The following is an 18,573-nucleotide window of genomic DNA, read 5'->3' as shown; positions in this document are numbered from 1 at the left end:
CCTTGAAGCTAATTTGGCATATTATGTTAAGTGTACGAATACTTACGAACCCTGATAATAATATTATTTCTTTATAAATCCTGTTGTTTTTATGACCTATCTACTATTACCATACCTTATTATTGCGCAGTATTGTATGTAAACGTTTATCGTTATTATACAATCGACAACTCACCCGGAGGATTCGTTTTATCAATACCTTTTTAGTTCGATATTATTTATGTGGGTACTCCAGGTGGCAAGCATTGGAGCATGTCTTGTTTTAGAACTTTTGATTAATCGGTCAATAATTTTCACGCATGATTAAAATTTTATATTATATATATTATTATAATTCATTGGTTTTAAAGAGCAGACGTAAAGTGTGATAAAGTTGTACACATATGAATTGAATACTCGTAAATAAATATCACCATCGACGAGAACAATACATTAAATGTTTATCAACGAGAATTTTTGTTTTATTCTTATTAAGAGTTCATACGCGCGTAATAAATTGTTTGTATTGTATCATATTATCATGGATTGTATTAATATTATATCGATACGAAGAAGCTGTATTATGGAACAAAATTTATAATAAATTTCTAAAATTTTATGCTGACAGCGTTTCATTCGTTTATTGGCAAAATATTTTCTATAGTAAGCGTTTTTATTTTATACTCATCGTTATAAAAAAAATTACTATTAACTCCCACTAACTTATTATGCATCAATAATTTAAAATGTAAAACCTCTTAATTAAAATATTAATAGAGAAAGATAATATTACGATAAAGTTGAATTTCTAATCAAATTTCCTTCAAGTTTTTTTTCCTACAATAATTATAAACACAAATTAAATGTCAAATTACTATATTTTAATATTAACACTGCGTCACTATGCTAAACAATTTAAAAGTGTAATAATGAATAGAACGTTTTTACAATAAAATTTCGATAAATTACGTTATATTATATCGGTGATTAATTTAGGTTTTTCTTTATTTTCCTGTTTAGCGGTCGGGCGGATAAGTCGTCAGTGAGGAGCTCGCAGATGAGCAACCGGACGCCACCGTCATTTACAAGGACACCTAGTCGCCGCTATCAGAGGAGGATCGTCGAAGGAGCCAACGATAGTGAGTATACCATACTTACGGTGATTTTCCTAACCCCAATTTTCCCCACGTAATTATACAATATTAGGCAAATTATGGTTTTTGGACTTTTATACCGTTCAAAGAGGGTCTTGTTGTACTCTTGTGTATTATTATCGGTGCATAATGTTGAAAAACTCGATAACAGCTCGTTCTAATTTCGGGTTAATTAACCTCAACATTTTCAAATAAAAAAAAATAATCCTATAAATAATTTACTGTAAAAAAGGGTTGTTATAATTTGAAAAATAATTTTGTACCGTCACAAGACACTTCTTAATAATATTTTGGGTATGAGTAGTCTGAGTAGTTGAAAATAATAATATAACATCTATAATCTTTTATTCAAAATATTTCAGAATAAAATAAAATGCACTAGTAAAAGATAGAATAGATAATGGGGGGGGGGGGGTCACGCTTTGTGAACCACTCTCTATATTATTATATTACGACGACTATGTATAATATTATAATATGGGCGTGCAGCAGACCTATTTGACATTTTTCAACGAGCTAATTTTCAAAGCGTCGCTACGATCTCGAATTCATTAGGATTTTTTTTCTTTTTAATTAACCTAAACAACACACAGTACTACAGCTCTAGACGTCGAGTCTGAAGTAGTATAATTAAAATAAAATACTAAAACTAGGTATACAATAATAATAATATTATAACCTACCCATAACAATATGCTCGTACGGCGTACACATTTTTTCTTTCATATACATTTTACCCGCTGCACCACGTTACACACGCATTACTATAATATTATATACGTGTGTGGTGAGTTCGCAATTACCCAACTACCGGTTAATTTCATATTATATACTTAAGAACCGTGAAAATACTTGAAGACGTCGTGCAAAAAGAATACGTTATTATGTAATGCGAGCGTAGTGCCGCTCGTTTTAATACACCGCGCGCGCACCGTTGGTGCATAATAATAATAATAATATGAACATTAGTAGGTAGGTAATAGGTATATTACGGAATTGGACGTTTTGTGGTCTTTTCAGGATTAAAAAAAAAGTAATAATAATAATAATAAAAACGCCGCTCGGTATCTTCAAAAAGCTGCAGTAGCAGTCAACAAGATGTCTTTATAGCACGCAATATCATAATTTAATAATATAATAATATAGTGTACCCGGCTGCGAAGCTGATATTAATATTCCGACCGGATTTGCCGTCGATTGTAAAAAGCTCGTGCTCGGATTCGCTAGCGTTTCTGTTACGTTTTATATTTTAATAAGAATGTATTATTATTATTTACTCCCCGGGTACGAGAATTAATATAATAATTACGAAAATGATGATCATCGTCGCATCTACCCGCACGCGTTTATTACTGTCCTTTCGAATGAAACGTACGTAAAAACGGTGTTCCGACAATATAATATTATAGGCGTTTGTAGCCATTTTTATATATTATTATAATTATCATCATCATTGTCGTCGTCGTTATATTTTAGATACCTAATTTATGGTTCATTAAACGGCATTTCAACGACGTAGTACTTACCTATGTTATTATAAGACTTTTCAAGTACTTGTTTATTGTAACATAACTGTATAATGGGCGCAGGCAATATTAATAAGACCGATTGCCGTTCATACGAGTTTTATGTGTTTTCTATATTATATCGTGGAAAATTATCCCGCACAAATGTGTAATAATAATTACCTAGATTCCGATCGATCAATATAATAATAATATATTTTTGCAGCACTACGCCGTGTCAAGTACGTTTAAAATAATGTATATTATGTGCACTCGATAAAACCAACGGCAAACGTGTGTGTGTGTGTGTGCAGAACAAATCGATATTACGTTCTATAGTTTATATATTTATATATATAGGTAATAATTATTATAATAAAATGCGTTATTAATTTTTTATTTATACATTTTTCATACGTGACGTTCGATAATGATTCGAAAATATGTTATCTTAATTGGGTAGGTGCAAAATAGTATCATATTTACGAGATATCGTTATGAAAAAAAAAAATTCAGTATCCACCGAGTTCGAATGGTCAAACGTAAGTTGGGAAGGGATGTTACAATACTTAATATAATAAAATACCCACATCCATTAAAGAGTTCGTGATTCGCGGTGCGAAGGAATCGATGTCATGAAAATAAGTACCTAACAATTTATAACCGAGAATTCGAAATTTGATCTCCAAGACTTGCCTCTGAAATGAATATTTTTATAATTGGGGGCGTTGGATCTGACGTCGTTCTGCCAGCACCACGGATTCAAAATGTTTAACTCAATATTTTTTAGAAAATCAGTGCCTATTCAATAAGTTAGGTAGCTACTGTAACCAACAATCCAACAATTCGACATTTGGAACCTAAGCGTCTTACTCTCCACAAAGTCAATGTTTACGTCGTTCGAAGCTGACGGACCAGCTGATTTTATAATTATTTTATAATTATTTTTTCCCTTCGCGTTATTATATATTTTTATGTCGTTTGTCAGTTCCACATCTCAAAGACCTGATCAGCACAAGACGCGTAATTCAATGATTAACTTAATTCAATTATTCTAACTTAAAATACCATATCGAAATATACGCGCATAAGTGATCGAACGTCGTGTTAATAATAATAATATCTATCGTTTTCGACTTCTCGTCGCACTAGATAAAGTTCGAATAAAAATCTCTGTAAATCGGTATTACGGCAGACGCGGCCAATTATTTTGGGTTCGCGTGCGTGTCTGGCCGACGGGACGATGTCTAATTTAAGAGCCCGCAGAGACGACACGCGAGCTGTATAAAAAATAGCTGCGATATATTATACGGTCGTCGTCGTTAGTCGTCGAGAGAAATAATAATACGCATCGCCCTGAAAGTGCTGTACTTATATAACGCGTGTTCGTCCCGAGGAGTTTGCGTGCACTCGTTTATAAATCTCGTCATAACTGTAGTACAGGGTAATTCGCCGAACACGCTCACCCCCCTTTCGTTTTTTAATAACGGTGCAGTGATTCAAATTCTGATTTTTCGAAAGTTCATGTATATTATGCAGTAGATACCTATTTATAAAGACCATGTTTCCGGGTACTTGGATTTTTATACTATTTAAGGAAACACAAGCTTATTTTGTTGTTTTTTCAAACGAGAACCGTATTTTTTTTTTTAAATTGTTAAACAGAATAATATGAAAATGCCGATGTATCTAAATTTAAATGAGTACTATAAATAATAATTCTAAACAATGCTATTACATAAAATACATACCTAACAAATGTAATATTTAGTCAGGTATATTAATTATAATACTAATAATTAACTCGGACAATTTTGATAATATTTTGATTTCTATAAAATGTATATAAGCATAGACCCCGTATCTTAAAACCTATTATCACTAACGATATAATACTTAATACATTAAATACCTATTTGTATTTTTTATATCAATAGCTTTTAAAAAAAATATCTGCTTAACGGTTTACACTAAAAAGATGGTTTTAACTTTTAAAAAAAAGAGTTCTTATCACCGCAGACATTCCTGAAAAATGCAATTATACTATATATACTATACACCCTTTGGCACAAAGAAGAACTTACTGTCTATGTGCCGTCTGTTTTTATTCTCAAAAGTGACGGTACATTGTAACTTATATGTACCTTCAAATATCCGTATAAGAATAAAATGTCATTATGATACCGATTTATAACTTTTTGCCGTAGCTGTATATGATAATTCCATATGTAATATCACATAGAAGTTACTATTGAGTATTGAGAGGTTAAAATGATTTATGATATGTGACATAACCGATAAGTTACATTAGTTACGTATAAATAATTGTTACACACATTTTCGCAACTAGGGGGGTTGGCTAGTGGGCTTAGTCCCCCTGACTATATATATTTGAAAATACTTCTCTTTAAATCTACTTAAGAATTCTAAAAATCAGAATTCGACTATAAATTCAATATAAAATGAAAAAAAAACTAAGGTGAGCATGCACTGTGAGTCACCCTGTAGTGTTTATGTAGTGCCCTTACGTGAACGAGGGGGTTGGTGGGGGTGAGTTATGGCTCGTCGAGGAAATAAAACCAAAACAAAAAACAACCGTTTGGCAACGAATTTCCTTGGAATTCGCACTAGACGACTGTGTAATATATTATTATAATATTACAATATGTACAACGCATTGCGTCGCTTAAAGACTATTATAATTACTACGCAATATGACGTACATATACCTACTTATTATTATTTGATTGTGGATACCGCAACGTACAGAGCGGGCGGCCGTTTATTGTTTAAACGGTGGCCTTATGGATAATAATACATTATTTATAAACAAGACATGCATTGTAATCGAGTGTGGACGAAGAACATAATAGTTACCATAGTGGGTACATGCAATATTAAGGCTGAGGTATCCTCACCGCTAGTCCCTGGCTTACAGCTAAACTGGCTTAATTCTTTTAAAAAAAGTAGGTAGGCCTATTTTCAAAATAAGTAATAACGACAATTATTTTTAATGTTATATAACAAAAACATACCACACCGTGATACAATACAAAATTAAACATTATTTATGATAACATTTTGCCAAGTATAAAGCCTACTGGTAATAATATTCAAACTTTAAAACACAATATTATGTCAAATATATTTTTAAATTATATTTATAACATTAATGATTAGTAATAATACCTACTGAAATATACTACTAAATTGTCTTGATACAATCTTTTTCCTTTATCTCAAACCATTATAGTAACAATATTATACTTCTTATATCACAGTATACCGTGGTTTAGGTATAGAAATTAGAAGGTACCTATAGCCGTATATGTATGTCCTATCAATATATGTATATTATTTTATTTTATTTGGACGTCCCGATTTTTATCTGCATAATAATTATCGTGACGCATTTTTGATTCAACGCATCTTCTTATATTATACTTTCCTCACAGATCAAACTTTCGGAGATGAGTACAAGACCAGAGACGAACTGATGCTGTTGTCGTCATCGTCGTCGTTGAAAACGCAAGACAAGCTGAAAAACTGTTCCAACCCTCAACTTCCCGTCCACACGTACGTGATTTTAAAACAATTATTAATATTACAATTACATTATTCGATCGCGCCTGTGTGTGCACTATGCGTTATTTATTTATTTATGTCTGTATGTTCCCTCGATGCAGCATGTACGTGCCGAACCGGAGCGATTCGCCAAGGAGCACCAGAAGTGCACCGTGGGGCGTGTGGTCGAGCGCTCCTACCCGAGGCCTGTACTCGAGCAGCTCGCCGAGGAGCGTCCGATCCGGTCCGCATCAGATCATGCGCCACGCCCGCCGGTCATCCAGCGTGGACAGCCAGAGCTCCAACGACTCGAGATCGTGTCGAAAGTACGTGTTGTATACCATACAGTAAAATGTATTTTATAACTATATTTACATTAGTATTTTTGTGTTGATTACGTGTGTAACAGTTTATTTTTATCTTAAGTATTAGTAACTATAATATGGCATTAATGGCATAAGCATTTTTTTTTTTTGGTTGTGGAGGGGGGGGGTTATAGTTGATTTAGAAACCCGTGAATATGGGAGGGGGTAAGGATTCGTCACTAAAACCCCAGGTGGTCACCCATTCTGCATCCGAAAGCTAGCAACGCCGGACGATGCTTGACCGCAGCACACATTAGTGACTGCGGCCAATCACCACGACACACAAGGCTTCAGTTTGAGTATTTATTATCGAGTCCGATATTTTTCAGTACGATACCGATAACATTTTGTTTTTGATATTTTTACAAAATCATTTTATTGACCATTATTATAGTTTTCAAGCTGTTCCATCCCGACGTAGTATCACGCTGATACCACCGCTTCTGCTGTCGTCAACGCTGCATGGTTGCGGCAGTTGTTTCGAACTGCAGTATTTTATTCATTATACGTCACAAAACAAAATGCATTTATGTGTATTTGTTTGCCGGCTTTGTTTATATATATATTTATATATACAAAGGGCCTCGACGACTACGATGACGACGACCCTTATTTCCATTGTTTCCGGTTCCGCTCTCACCTCTGCAGCTCTGCATCTCACCTTAACCTGAGGGGAATACTTGCACCAGTCGTGATCAATATAGTATAATTTTATATATATATATATATATATATATATTATATATAAATGCAGGAGACCAAACCATATAAAATACTCGCCACTCTGACAGCGTATATATATAGTTATCTACTGATATAAACAACCCACTCCTACTTCCCATCACCATCACAGTTACCAGTTACCACTACCCGGGTATGTGTGCACGCATTGTTTATGTATTTTATGTACGCTCTTAAATACCGACACATATGTTTTCACACAGTGTACTGAGGTATTCGATAAGAGAAGTTTCCTACCGAGACCGTTCTAATACGTTGTAGTGCAGTTGCTTCGCTTTCCACCCGAACGCGCCAAACTAAAAACCACCCTCATTGTTGTTTATGCGCATCGATCGTAAAATAGTTTAGTTCGTACCACGCAGAGTAACACATGCCTGTGCGAATTTTAATTCGATTTTGATTTTTGTACCATCTGGTTTCTAGCCGTTCTTCGAAATATTTATAAATCCAATCTATGTTTCAATAAAAATCGATAAACTCTAATCAAATAGCTACCTATATAATATAATCAACTCATAATATTATTATAATGCGTAATTTTTAATTGTAAGGATGAAAATATAATTTCAAGCATATACCTATTTTATTTAAACAAATGTATTAGGTATAATGCGAAGATTAATCATTTCAATATAACGGTTGATGTGTCGTCCGTGTGTTTTAAAACATCAGCCATTGTTCAATGAGTTTGTATTATGACCAGTCATAAAAAAATGACATTTATAAAAATAATAAAAATTAATGATGTATAATATACACACATTTCATGACAAATGTTGGACGAACACGCTAAAATATTTTCGAAGGATTTTGAGGTTAAACAACTTAACGATGTGTTTAACGTTAAAAAATCGGTAAAAATTGTCATTATTTCTCATCGTTTAATTTTGATTTATTTATAGTCAAAAAGTAAATCAAACTTATAATTTATTTTTATGTTCAAAAATAAAATTATAATTGAACGTTTTTGATTAAATTTAATGTATCAAATCATGAAATAAATATAATATTATATATTTTGCCTAGCTATTAAGATTGCACATATTATTTTCGAAATTTATTGAAACACAAGTTTGATAATCTCTCTTAAGAATAACACGGAGCTTATCAACACAATAATTATTATACAACAAGTTATATTATATTTGATAAATTAATGAAGGAGCGCATTTCGTAAATCGTCTTCGACCTATAATAGCGCCCTGTTTGATAATACGTTACGTTATTTTAATTTTTAGGTATACCATTACTCTAATGATTTACTCAAACGCATAGCATCTTTTATAAGACGATTTCTAAGGATTTCGAATTCTAAGGAGATTACGTTCACGCTTAAGTTTTGCAAACACAAAAATGCACAAACGTATTATTTTAATGGGAACTGCACACATCGACTTTACAGAAACGGACCGCTCGTAAATAAATTCATTGCGAGATTTAATAGTGCATAACTTAGTTGTTCGTATGTCATTTGATAAAATATTATTATTATATTATATTGATGAATACAAATCATTGACTTTAATCTTGACTAGTAACTTATTTATGCGTATGAATTACGCGTACCTAAACAATTAAAACAATTGATCTTATTTCAATAATTTGTACTCGGGCGGCAAAAATATTATTACAGCTGGTAATTGAATTTGTATGAATCCAAACATTTTGACAAGTCAATTTACACATCATACACCGTATGAATTTAACTATTTTTTTTTATCAAATTTCCAGCCGAGAACCAATAGATATAATATTATTTTGATAATGCCTCCCCATATATAATGGGAATTAATGGAATAATGGTAATGTAAACACATAACATGGGTAATAATAATATTATAACAAAATAACAAAAAAGTTGAATGTTGTACGTCCGATGCACTGCAGATTCATTGTTATGAATGACTTCCGTATGAGACGCTTGACTAGACGTTTGACCTGCTGGACGGTAGGAAAGAGCGTAACATTGAGTCCCAAGAGGGTGACTGAAAGAGTTTCTGTTGACGTGACACGGATGGCGTCACATATTTTTAATATTGATGTATAATAAATAATAATTAATTATTAAAATATCTGCACTGACGCCACTTGTCTATCGAATTTCGACGAAAACTTTCATGGTTTCATGACGGTTTTCTAGAGAAAATTCGACATCGGAAGATCGTCACGATAATGATTATAAGTTACAATAATAACTGTACGTTTGATTGGTGTTACGCAGGCACAGACACCGCAACAATAGACGGTCCTCGGATAACGAGAGCGAACAGTCGGGCCGGTCTGGCAAATCGCACCGGAAGCACAGGCACCGGAGCCGGAAGTCGTCTGAGGGCGACGACCACGAGCACAGGCGGCACAGGTATCAGCTTGTGGAGTCGGAGGGACAGTGGCGGGAAGTGCAGCGGAGGCAGGCCGAGGGCAGGTCAGCTATACAAAAGGCGTCGGTGGTTCGGCCCCGGTCGGGCTACGCGAACAGCGGGCTGGAATCCGAGAGCGAGATTTCTCACCATTCGTCGTCGTACCGGAGACGGAAACACCGGAAACACAGGTAATAACACTAATAACGATAACGATGTTGATAATTATGTTCCGTTTTCGTTACTCCGTACGGAATTTAATACAATTGACTACCTAGGGTGTTATTGTTTCGCGCATTATTTTTCCATATTTTTGAATTTTTAAATAATATTTAATATTATTTTGGTTTTTTTTTAAATGTGGTGGCAAGCGTTAAGTGATAGATGATTAGCCTATTTGGTTTTGAAAACAATTTTCTGTTTTTAGGTGGTTGTTGTCACTATACTGTTCGTCGGTAAAAATAAAAATACCGATGAAAAATGTTAAAACATATCTAGTTTAGACAAACGTTTATTAAGATATCTTACAATAATTTATATAATAATTTTATTCTGTGGTATTGTAATACTGTGTTATAAAAATGACACTGAAAAGAGGTTCGCCATATTATTTTTTATCGAATTCTTCAAAAATCGATATTAACAACAATAAAGACTTAAATACATTTTTTACCTACTTCAATGGGTCGATTGGAATCAGTGTTCATTAGAAAGCTGAGAAATTGATATATTATATCCAGATTTTCCGGAAAATCGTTGAATATATATTAATACATAATATTTCATATTTAAAAAAATACCCAAGACCTTAGTTGCGGAAAATTTAGCGTTTTTTGAGAACATACATCAAACAGTTTTTTATCGCATTGTATTCTCTGCTCAGACCGTAATATCATGAAAATGAAGGAAGTGTTTTCCGCGTGGCCTTATAATATATAGATATCGTGTTTGCCATTAGATGTGATGGCCGGTGGTAGGATCCCAAATATATTGTAGGTATAATAATATACTCTCCTTGAACTTCCGGTTTCCGGGTCGGCGGCTTCACCTCTCTTCAACGTTCGATTGCTTGCCACGGCGGCGGAAGTCGCGTGCACTTGGGTATGATGATTATATAGCTGCGCGGTCGACCGCAAGTCGGAAAGGGATGTTGTACAAGACTGGCAGTTTCACGTAAAACGTGTATAGCGTTTGATCCGGCCACAGCGTTTGAATTAAAATTTCATCAAACAAATTTCTAGACAAATTCCTCGTTGTAAAAATATGCATACAGTTATCAGATTGACTGCTGTGATAATAAAAAAATAAACCATGTCAAACTAAGTAACGAGCTTTAAATGTTTAATACGTAATTTTATTTAATATGTTTTGTAATTTTAAGTCAATCAGATTTATTATACTATCAATGAAGTACTCAGAACAAATTTTCCGGGAGGGTTCTGAATACCATAGTAGATGGTAATCAAACAGGTCGTAATTATAAATAATATTATGTTGCATTTCTAAATTTACGTTTTCGTTGAAAATTTCGGGCGGGAATTTTTCGAAAAAGAGATATTATTCAACACAAGTATAATAATGTTTAGGTACCTACACCCCGTCATATGGCGCCGTAGGTTTTAATATTACTTTAAAATAAATACGTGCTGACCGATTGACGATTTTGTGCAGGTCGCGGTCCAGGTCACCGTCGGAGAGCAGCAGCAAGACACGTCTCCCGGAGGAGCTCAAAAAGCATTTGGAGTTTGAACTGGTCGAAACGGACGGCATGACCGAGGAACAGCTGCGAGAAATACCGTACACGGCGGTGAAGACATCCCTGAAGACCAATAACTCGTCGCCTCCCCTGTCGTCCAAACGGAAAACCCATTCGTCTCGGAGAGCCAAAAGGTCGGTATTATAAAACTGTGCCTACATGTATACATATAACTTCGCATAATGTATTATGCACCGTTGGAGTGAAAAAATCCACCGTAGATTTTGTTTTTCGTTTTCCTCCCCGATACACCTATCTATATTATGCACACTATTAGCGCACTCGTCCTTGATTGTGCACGGCGATCGTTCACCGCGATTATAATATTATACCGGTAACCGCCATACACGACGAAGGCATTCAGTGGTGGCACACACTCATTTCGTTTTCAGGGGTGACGAGCACGTTTTTTAAAAACACGATATTATATACATCCACCGCACTAAGCTAAGAAAATGGAGATGAAAAAATTTAAATGTTTTCACCATATAATTACGCTATAAATAGGTATGTCCATACATGTCTAGGTCGTCACCAACTAGTGGTGTACCGGTATTTAAATACCTCTCTCGGCTTCAAACAATTTTAATTTATATAGTTTACAATGTAGTTTTTAACACGATTTTTTAATCACGAGTGCCTAATATATTCGTCCGATTTTTTTATTTTTATTCCAGTACAATTAATAGACTATGATTTTCACTATGTTAACTAATTGACTATCGATGAAAAGATCGTTGTCGAATGCCAATAACGTAAAATGAGTAAATTAATTGGATTCACTTAAAATGTTCACAACCATTGTGCATATATTATTATATATGACACTTGGTAAAATAATTTCTGTAGGTACAACTCTGTAACTATTTTTATATAGTTTATCAATTTTATTTTTTTATTAGAAAGTATTTGAAATACTTTGTACAAGTTCCCGATAAAAAAGTCACTGAAAAATTACTATTAATTATTAATTTAGTTTATTTTAATATTGATACATACAAATAAACCAAAATAAATGATATTAATAATTTTACAAATATTTTGAATTAAATATAAATACTTATCCCTTATTTTAATACATAATATTAATGTTAAATGATAAAAAGTCACTGAAAAATTACTATTGATTAATAATTTTGTTTGAGGTAATATTGATAATATAAATTATGCTAAACCAAATGTCTAACTTTTTAACACAAAATATAGAGCATATAAAAACATTGAAATAGATGTTTTATAATTAATACATTTTTTTAAATTTGTTCCCTATTGCTTATAAATAAAGTAAAATAATATTATGAAATATATTTGAGATGAAAGATTTGTAAAATTATTATTTTTAGCGAATCAGTACCTATTACAATACACTAAATTAATTAGGTTTTCATTTAATTTTTTTCCGGTTACTTTTTTTTTTTATCGGGAACTTTTTTTCCGGCATTTGTTTGCTAATTATTTAAATCAAATAATAACTATAATAATTGTATTATATCTTACTACTAGATCAAAAAACTAACAACACCGTCTTCTTTGCGTTATACCTCACCTCTTAACATAATATTATTTAACAGTTTATTAACACCTACCACTATAGTACTTATATTAAATCGTAGTATATTGTTGAAACATTATTATTATTTGTTTGTTTTATTTGTCGTTTGTTGCATGTCGCCTGCCGATTTATCGTATACTTATGATATATAGTTGTTCGCTAAAAGACTCGACAGTGCCGAAAGCCGGCGACAGTCCTCCGCCGCCGTATAGCGAAGGCCCGGCCGATAAATGCTCCGCCGCCGCCGCCGCCGCCGCCGTCTCCATGCCCAGTTCGAAAAGCGCAAATCAGTTACCAAGGTACGAAGAGCTAAAGCCTCTTACGAACGGATTTTTCATTTAGTGTACACCACCACGCGCCGATAACAATAAATATATACGCGACGACGAATTTGTACATTTAAAATATCCATCAAAATATTATATTATTATTTATACGGTTTTATCATAATAATATTATTATAATTTTAAGTGCCAATAATAGTAATAATTATAGAGATAACGGCATGATAATGACACGAAGGCAATATTATTGTATTGTTTATGTCGTTATTGGTATACGGTAGCAGTTGTATAAAATACAAAAATATATATTATAAGGGTACATGATATTATTATATTTTAGTTAATTACAACACGTCCACAATGATTTTAATTAACGGAGCATCGGTGAACATGAAAGCATTTTTTTGTACCAAATGATATTAAAATATCGTTAAGTTAATTGAATTTTGTATATAATATATTAGGTATTATTATTTATTATGTTTAATATTATGTATAAAAAAAAATCAATTTCTAGATGGCGAGCAAAACGAGCGAGGAATGCATTTTAAATGCAATTAAAAAATGAATAATATTATAATTTATTCCCGAGGGATGGTACCTATAGGACTCTTGAAAATTATTGTGACACGACGTAGTTATTTTGCTTCGAATGCGATCATAATGTTTTATAATGTGAAAATAAAAATGTCCCATGTTCTTGGAAAAACAGTATCTTTGACGGAATGAAAGAAAAAAAAACACCATTATGTCAGGTCGCTGCAGGTCATAAAGTATTGCGCTGACCCGATATGAAATCGTTCAATTTATTTTATGACATAAAAACCACAGACTATCGGCATCAACGAAAACGCATCGTTGACCGGTCCCGACTACACCACCCTCGAATACTTCGATTAAAGTCGGGTTTTAGGTTTATTTTTATTCGAGTTTTCATAAAAAGTTAAAAATTAATTTATAAATGTTTGAATGAACATAAATTGAAAAATTCTAAGTTCACTTACATCCATAAAAGTTTATAATAAGGTCAACTCCGTCGGTGACCGTTTTGTTATTTCCCTGTAATGTTGTCGACACTTGGCCGTGACAAAATGTGTGCGATTTGTAAGCACTTGTAAGTCACCCCTTTTTTAATTACCTCTTCAAATGAGGTTAACCATGCTTATTTGAGGGGTGAAAATCCATATCCTACTATTGCTAAAATACTGATTTTTCGATGGTAGCGAGTTACTGTATATTCTCTTTTAAAACCAATATAAGTAAACCGAATGCATTCTACAATGAGCTATAAGTTATAACAATCAAAATAAAAAATTTATTTATTTTTCAAATAGGTTCAAACCTATTTTTTTATGATACTCATTCAAAAGGTTCTATTTCCATTAATTTTATGGCAATTGTACGTTTTGGATTAACTGTTTTATTTCTCCTATATCTACAACACTGACAATAGGTATACGTCTTGAAACAAATTATGGAAATAGTTCGTTTTGATATACCCAGGTAGTTAATGATTGGTGTCTATTTAGTATTAACACGTTTTGACCTACAACTGAAAAACTCCGAACTTATTAACCTTCATTTAGATTGTTTAAATACCATTTCTGTGCATAGAAAACATTCGTTTTGCCATTTAAAATGCTGATCTGACTAGTAAATAGTACTTTTAACCTTTTCTGTTACGATACCAATCGATTAATCTTCGTTGTTTCTATAAAAATCGATGTCTAACTCGATTTTCAATTTAAGCAATAAGACTTTTGGATATCCATTCCTCGATAATGTAGTGAGCTTTATGAATTCCATCGACATTGCAATGGTCGGAACTCGGCATAATTAATTAAATTGGCATAAATTGGAGAATTTTTTCATTTTGATGAAAACGGCTCAACAAACAGATAACCAATTTATGGTCATATATATATATATATACACGTCTTACAGAACGACGCTCTAATTAGGTATTGAGAAAACTTAAATTAAAAACGTTGAATTTGAGCGGTTAACTGCACACGACTTTGTTCTCGACTTGTGTGCGTATCTTCGTCTTCTATATTATCGTTCTGTTCCGCGTACAGACCACGAAGTCAATTCTTATAGCGATAGTATACCTTTAATTATTGTACCTACTTACAAAATAATATAAGACGCAAATATTATAATTTTTCATTTCAATTGTATTCGGTCGGTGGGTGGCACGGGAGAGGTTGTGCGCGAGTATAATAATATTGTTACAGTACTATAATATAGTTAAAATTCAACGTATAGTTATACGATTTTGCGAAATAAAAAATTATTTTTCGTTTGTTAAATTACCTCCGCCACAGCGTTCTTTTTAATAAACTGATAATAGGTAGGTACACAAATCGATAACAACAAACAGAGAGAGCCTTATTATAATCTCGTTTTAAGTTTTCGCATCATATTATTATAATTATTTTCTTGTACAGTACAAGAACAGAATAATATTTCCCGTTGTGCTGCTGCAATGTCAGTCGCCACTTCCGTTGACATGGTTACCGCACGTGAACGATGTTTTATTCGAAGAATTGGGTTTCTTTTTTGGTCCCGATGGGTGAGCGCTTTTCGTTATTGGCGCAAAATAATCATCGTGGCCCGTATTTTATCACGTCGTAAACATCCGACCACGTTAATTCAATACTATTGTAAATACAGATTTACAGCAGGGTTATTTAAAATGATTCATCCGATTTCAACTGCTTTTATATATTTTTGTTTTTAGGTTTATAGTAATATATAGTGTGATACATTGATACATTGATAAACTATAATATTTCAAAATTTTTTTATGGCAACTATAGTCTACGCGTATTCCCTTGGTCACGCGAACAACATAACTATATAGTCAGAACTCAAATTCATTCAATTAATTCCACACGCATATCCGTCGTAATTGACTCGGCTAATTTCTTAGCTATTCTGTCGTTGATGATAATTACCTATTATCTTCAGTACCTATCTTTAACAAATCTTCAAAAAGTAGGAGTCACATGGCCTAAGTTCAGGTGACCTGGGAAGCCAGGCACATCAGCTTATCAATTTATTAGTTCTGAATTACATGCGACGTAACAATCGTTAATCGATTTAAACGACAGCCGAGTAAAATGAGATGCCGCAGACACCAAATCGTGAAATTTTTTTCAATTATTAAAGCTACTCGTACAGTTTAGAAAATATAACATAAATCTATTTACAACAACTAAAGTCGTTACTTAGTCATTTAACGTTTAAATTAATACTGTACATTATACTGAAAAGGGTATTTCTATCCCCCGTAGCTTGACCAATATGCGATATATCTATTTTTAAGAATTTATTATCATAAAAACAATTTGTATACAATCGATATCGATTTAGACAATAGAAGCGATCTATTTTTTGGATAATTTAGATAATATTATATCCACCTATTATTATTCTATATTATTTTCATTTTCATCTGTTGTTAATATATCAAAAACTTAATCTTCTCTACTTTGGTAAATTTTCATTCAATTGTATTAATCATTTTTTACTATTTCTTTTGAAATAAATAAGTAGAATAAATGGCATATTTAAAATAATTCAAAAATGTAATTGCACAGACAATTTTTTTTAGATTTTTAAATAAAAATATATGCCATAAATTTGTAATTGTCATTATTCCGATTTCATTAAACTATATTTAAATATATTTATTGGCCACAGAAATTGGTACTATTATATGGTGATACAGTAATTTTGTGGGATTTTATATAGGTACCTATTATATATGTATATATATATAATATGTTTATCTGATCACCGTTTAGGACTATTGATAAAATACCTATGACCATTGTGGACAAAAATAAACTATAATATGATTAACTGGCGATTAAAGCCTGGAAATATTACATTTTATATATTATTTAAAATCTAAAGATTTTAATAAAAATATATTTATTAAATTGAACATAATACTTTATTGTGTTACTAACACTAATGCAATTTGGATATAAAACCCTAACCTATAAATATATAGTAAAATTCCATAAACTTTACTCTCTCAATACAAGGTCCATGTTAAATTCAATAATTTTCTGTGATTTATTATCTTATTCGTAAATTTTAAAATATGTTTAAGGTGTATGAGTATTGATAAATTCAACGAACTTACCTTATAAAATTTAACCATCTAGTTTCTAACGGCTTATTTGTATCCTAAAATAATATATACCTATTACCTGTGGCCTGTGAATAATCATTACTGATCGGACTCTATCGATAGTAAAACTGATAAACGAACAAAAATTATTTCTTTGGGTTTAAAAAAAAAACGATAAAATTCTCAACTTTTTTAAAGTCCATGATAGCAAACAGCAATCGATTATAAGGTTACAACTAAGAACTTAAGTATGCAAATCGTTTCTTTTTTTTTTTAATTACTGCAATAGATTATACTTGTAGAAAATAAACTTTTAACGTTTTTTTTTCTCTTCGTACAGTATAAACGGCAAGAAAACAAACTTTTTGGTACAGCAGCAAGCGCAGCATTAAAACTTGAGAAACTTTTTTGCCCTGTTCAAAATAATATAACTTGTCACTTTATATAACCGTCAGGTTTTATTTTTTTTTGGGCTTAAAATTAATCATTGGGGCTTCTGTGGCAGTATCGATATTGTATTAATATATGCGGTAGTATAAAATCCCTCTTTTGTATAATATAATTAATACGTATTCTGTGTGCATTATTAAGTACCCTCTCGTAAAGACGAGACACGTTTTATTTTTTACGCTTAAATACTTTCTCACCCTAAAAATACTTAAGAGAAACTTTTAATATCGTATTGATTTTTTTTTTCACGGCTCGACAGAAACTTATGAAGTCAGTTAATCGTCAATCATAACGATAACTTTGTATTCAGTCTATATATTTTATTATATTTTACGTATATAATATTATGTATTGTAATAATTAATGTCCGTACATTAATGCTAAATACACTTTAAGGTTTTTATAGTCTCGTAAGGTCTTCCCGAGCTTAAAATTCAACGTGTGTGACAGACAATTTTATTTCAAGTGCATATTTATATCATAGAGAAAAGTATCAGTAAACGGTTTAGTTTCAAAATATTGTCTAAATAAACTTTATTTTCTTGTACTCAGTCTGCAAAAATTATCAATATTCGTTCTATTTATGAAATTGATTAAAAAATAAATTGGTCAGTACTCAGTACGTAAAACATCGCATTCGTTTCGATTAAACATTTTTCACGCGTGTCTTGTCAGGTCCGTTTTATTGCTGAAATAAGTGAAAAATCGATAATTCTCGA

The 18,573-nt window shown here is 32.2% G+C and overlaps 1 protein-coding gene across 2 annotated transcripts in view; it reads left to right on the top strand.

Moving 5' to 3' along the window:
• The window catches only part of LOC100163621 (band 4.1-like protein 4), a 171,967-nt gene that overhangs the window by 147,619 nt on the left and 5,775 nt on the right, over window positions 1-18,573 (top strand). The window contains exons 12-17 of one of the 2 annotated variants that reach the window (XM_001952827.5): window positions 1,000-1,118; window positions 6,094-6,214; window positions 6,325-6,528; window positions 9,530-9,856; window positions 11,337-11,555; window positions 13,126-13,272. In XM_001952827.5, the coding sequence (XP_001952862.2) occupies window positions 1,000-1,118; window positions 6,094-6,214; window positions 6,325-6,528; window positions 9,530-9,856; window positions 11,337-11,555; window positions 13,126-13,272 (1,137 nt within the window). The remainder of the gene's footprint in view (window positions 1-999; window positions 1,119-6,093; window positions 6,215-6,324; window positions 6,529-9,529; window positions 9,857-11,336; window positions 11,556-13,125; window positions 13,273-18,573) is intronic. The other variant, XM_008182275.3, reaches the window with a different exon arrangement.

This window comes from Acyrthosiphon pisum, chromosome A1 (assembly GCF_005508785.2).
Source record: "Acyrthosiphon pisum isolate AL4f chromosome A1, pea_aphid_22Mar2018_4r6ur, whole genome shotgun sequence".
NCBI lineage: Eukaryota > Metazoa > Arthropoda > Insecta > Hemiptera > Aphididae > Acyrthosiphon > Acyrthosiphon pisum.
The sequence above is the reverse complement of the archived record's forward strand: the minus strand, read 5'-3'. Positions and strand labels throughout refer to the sequence as shown.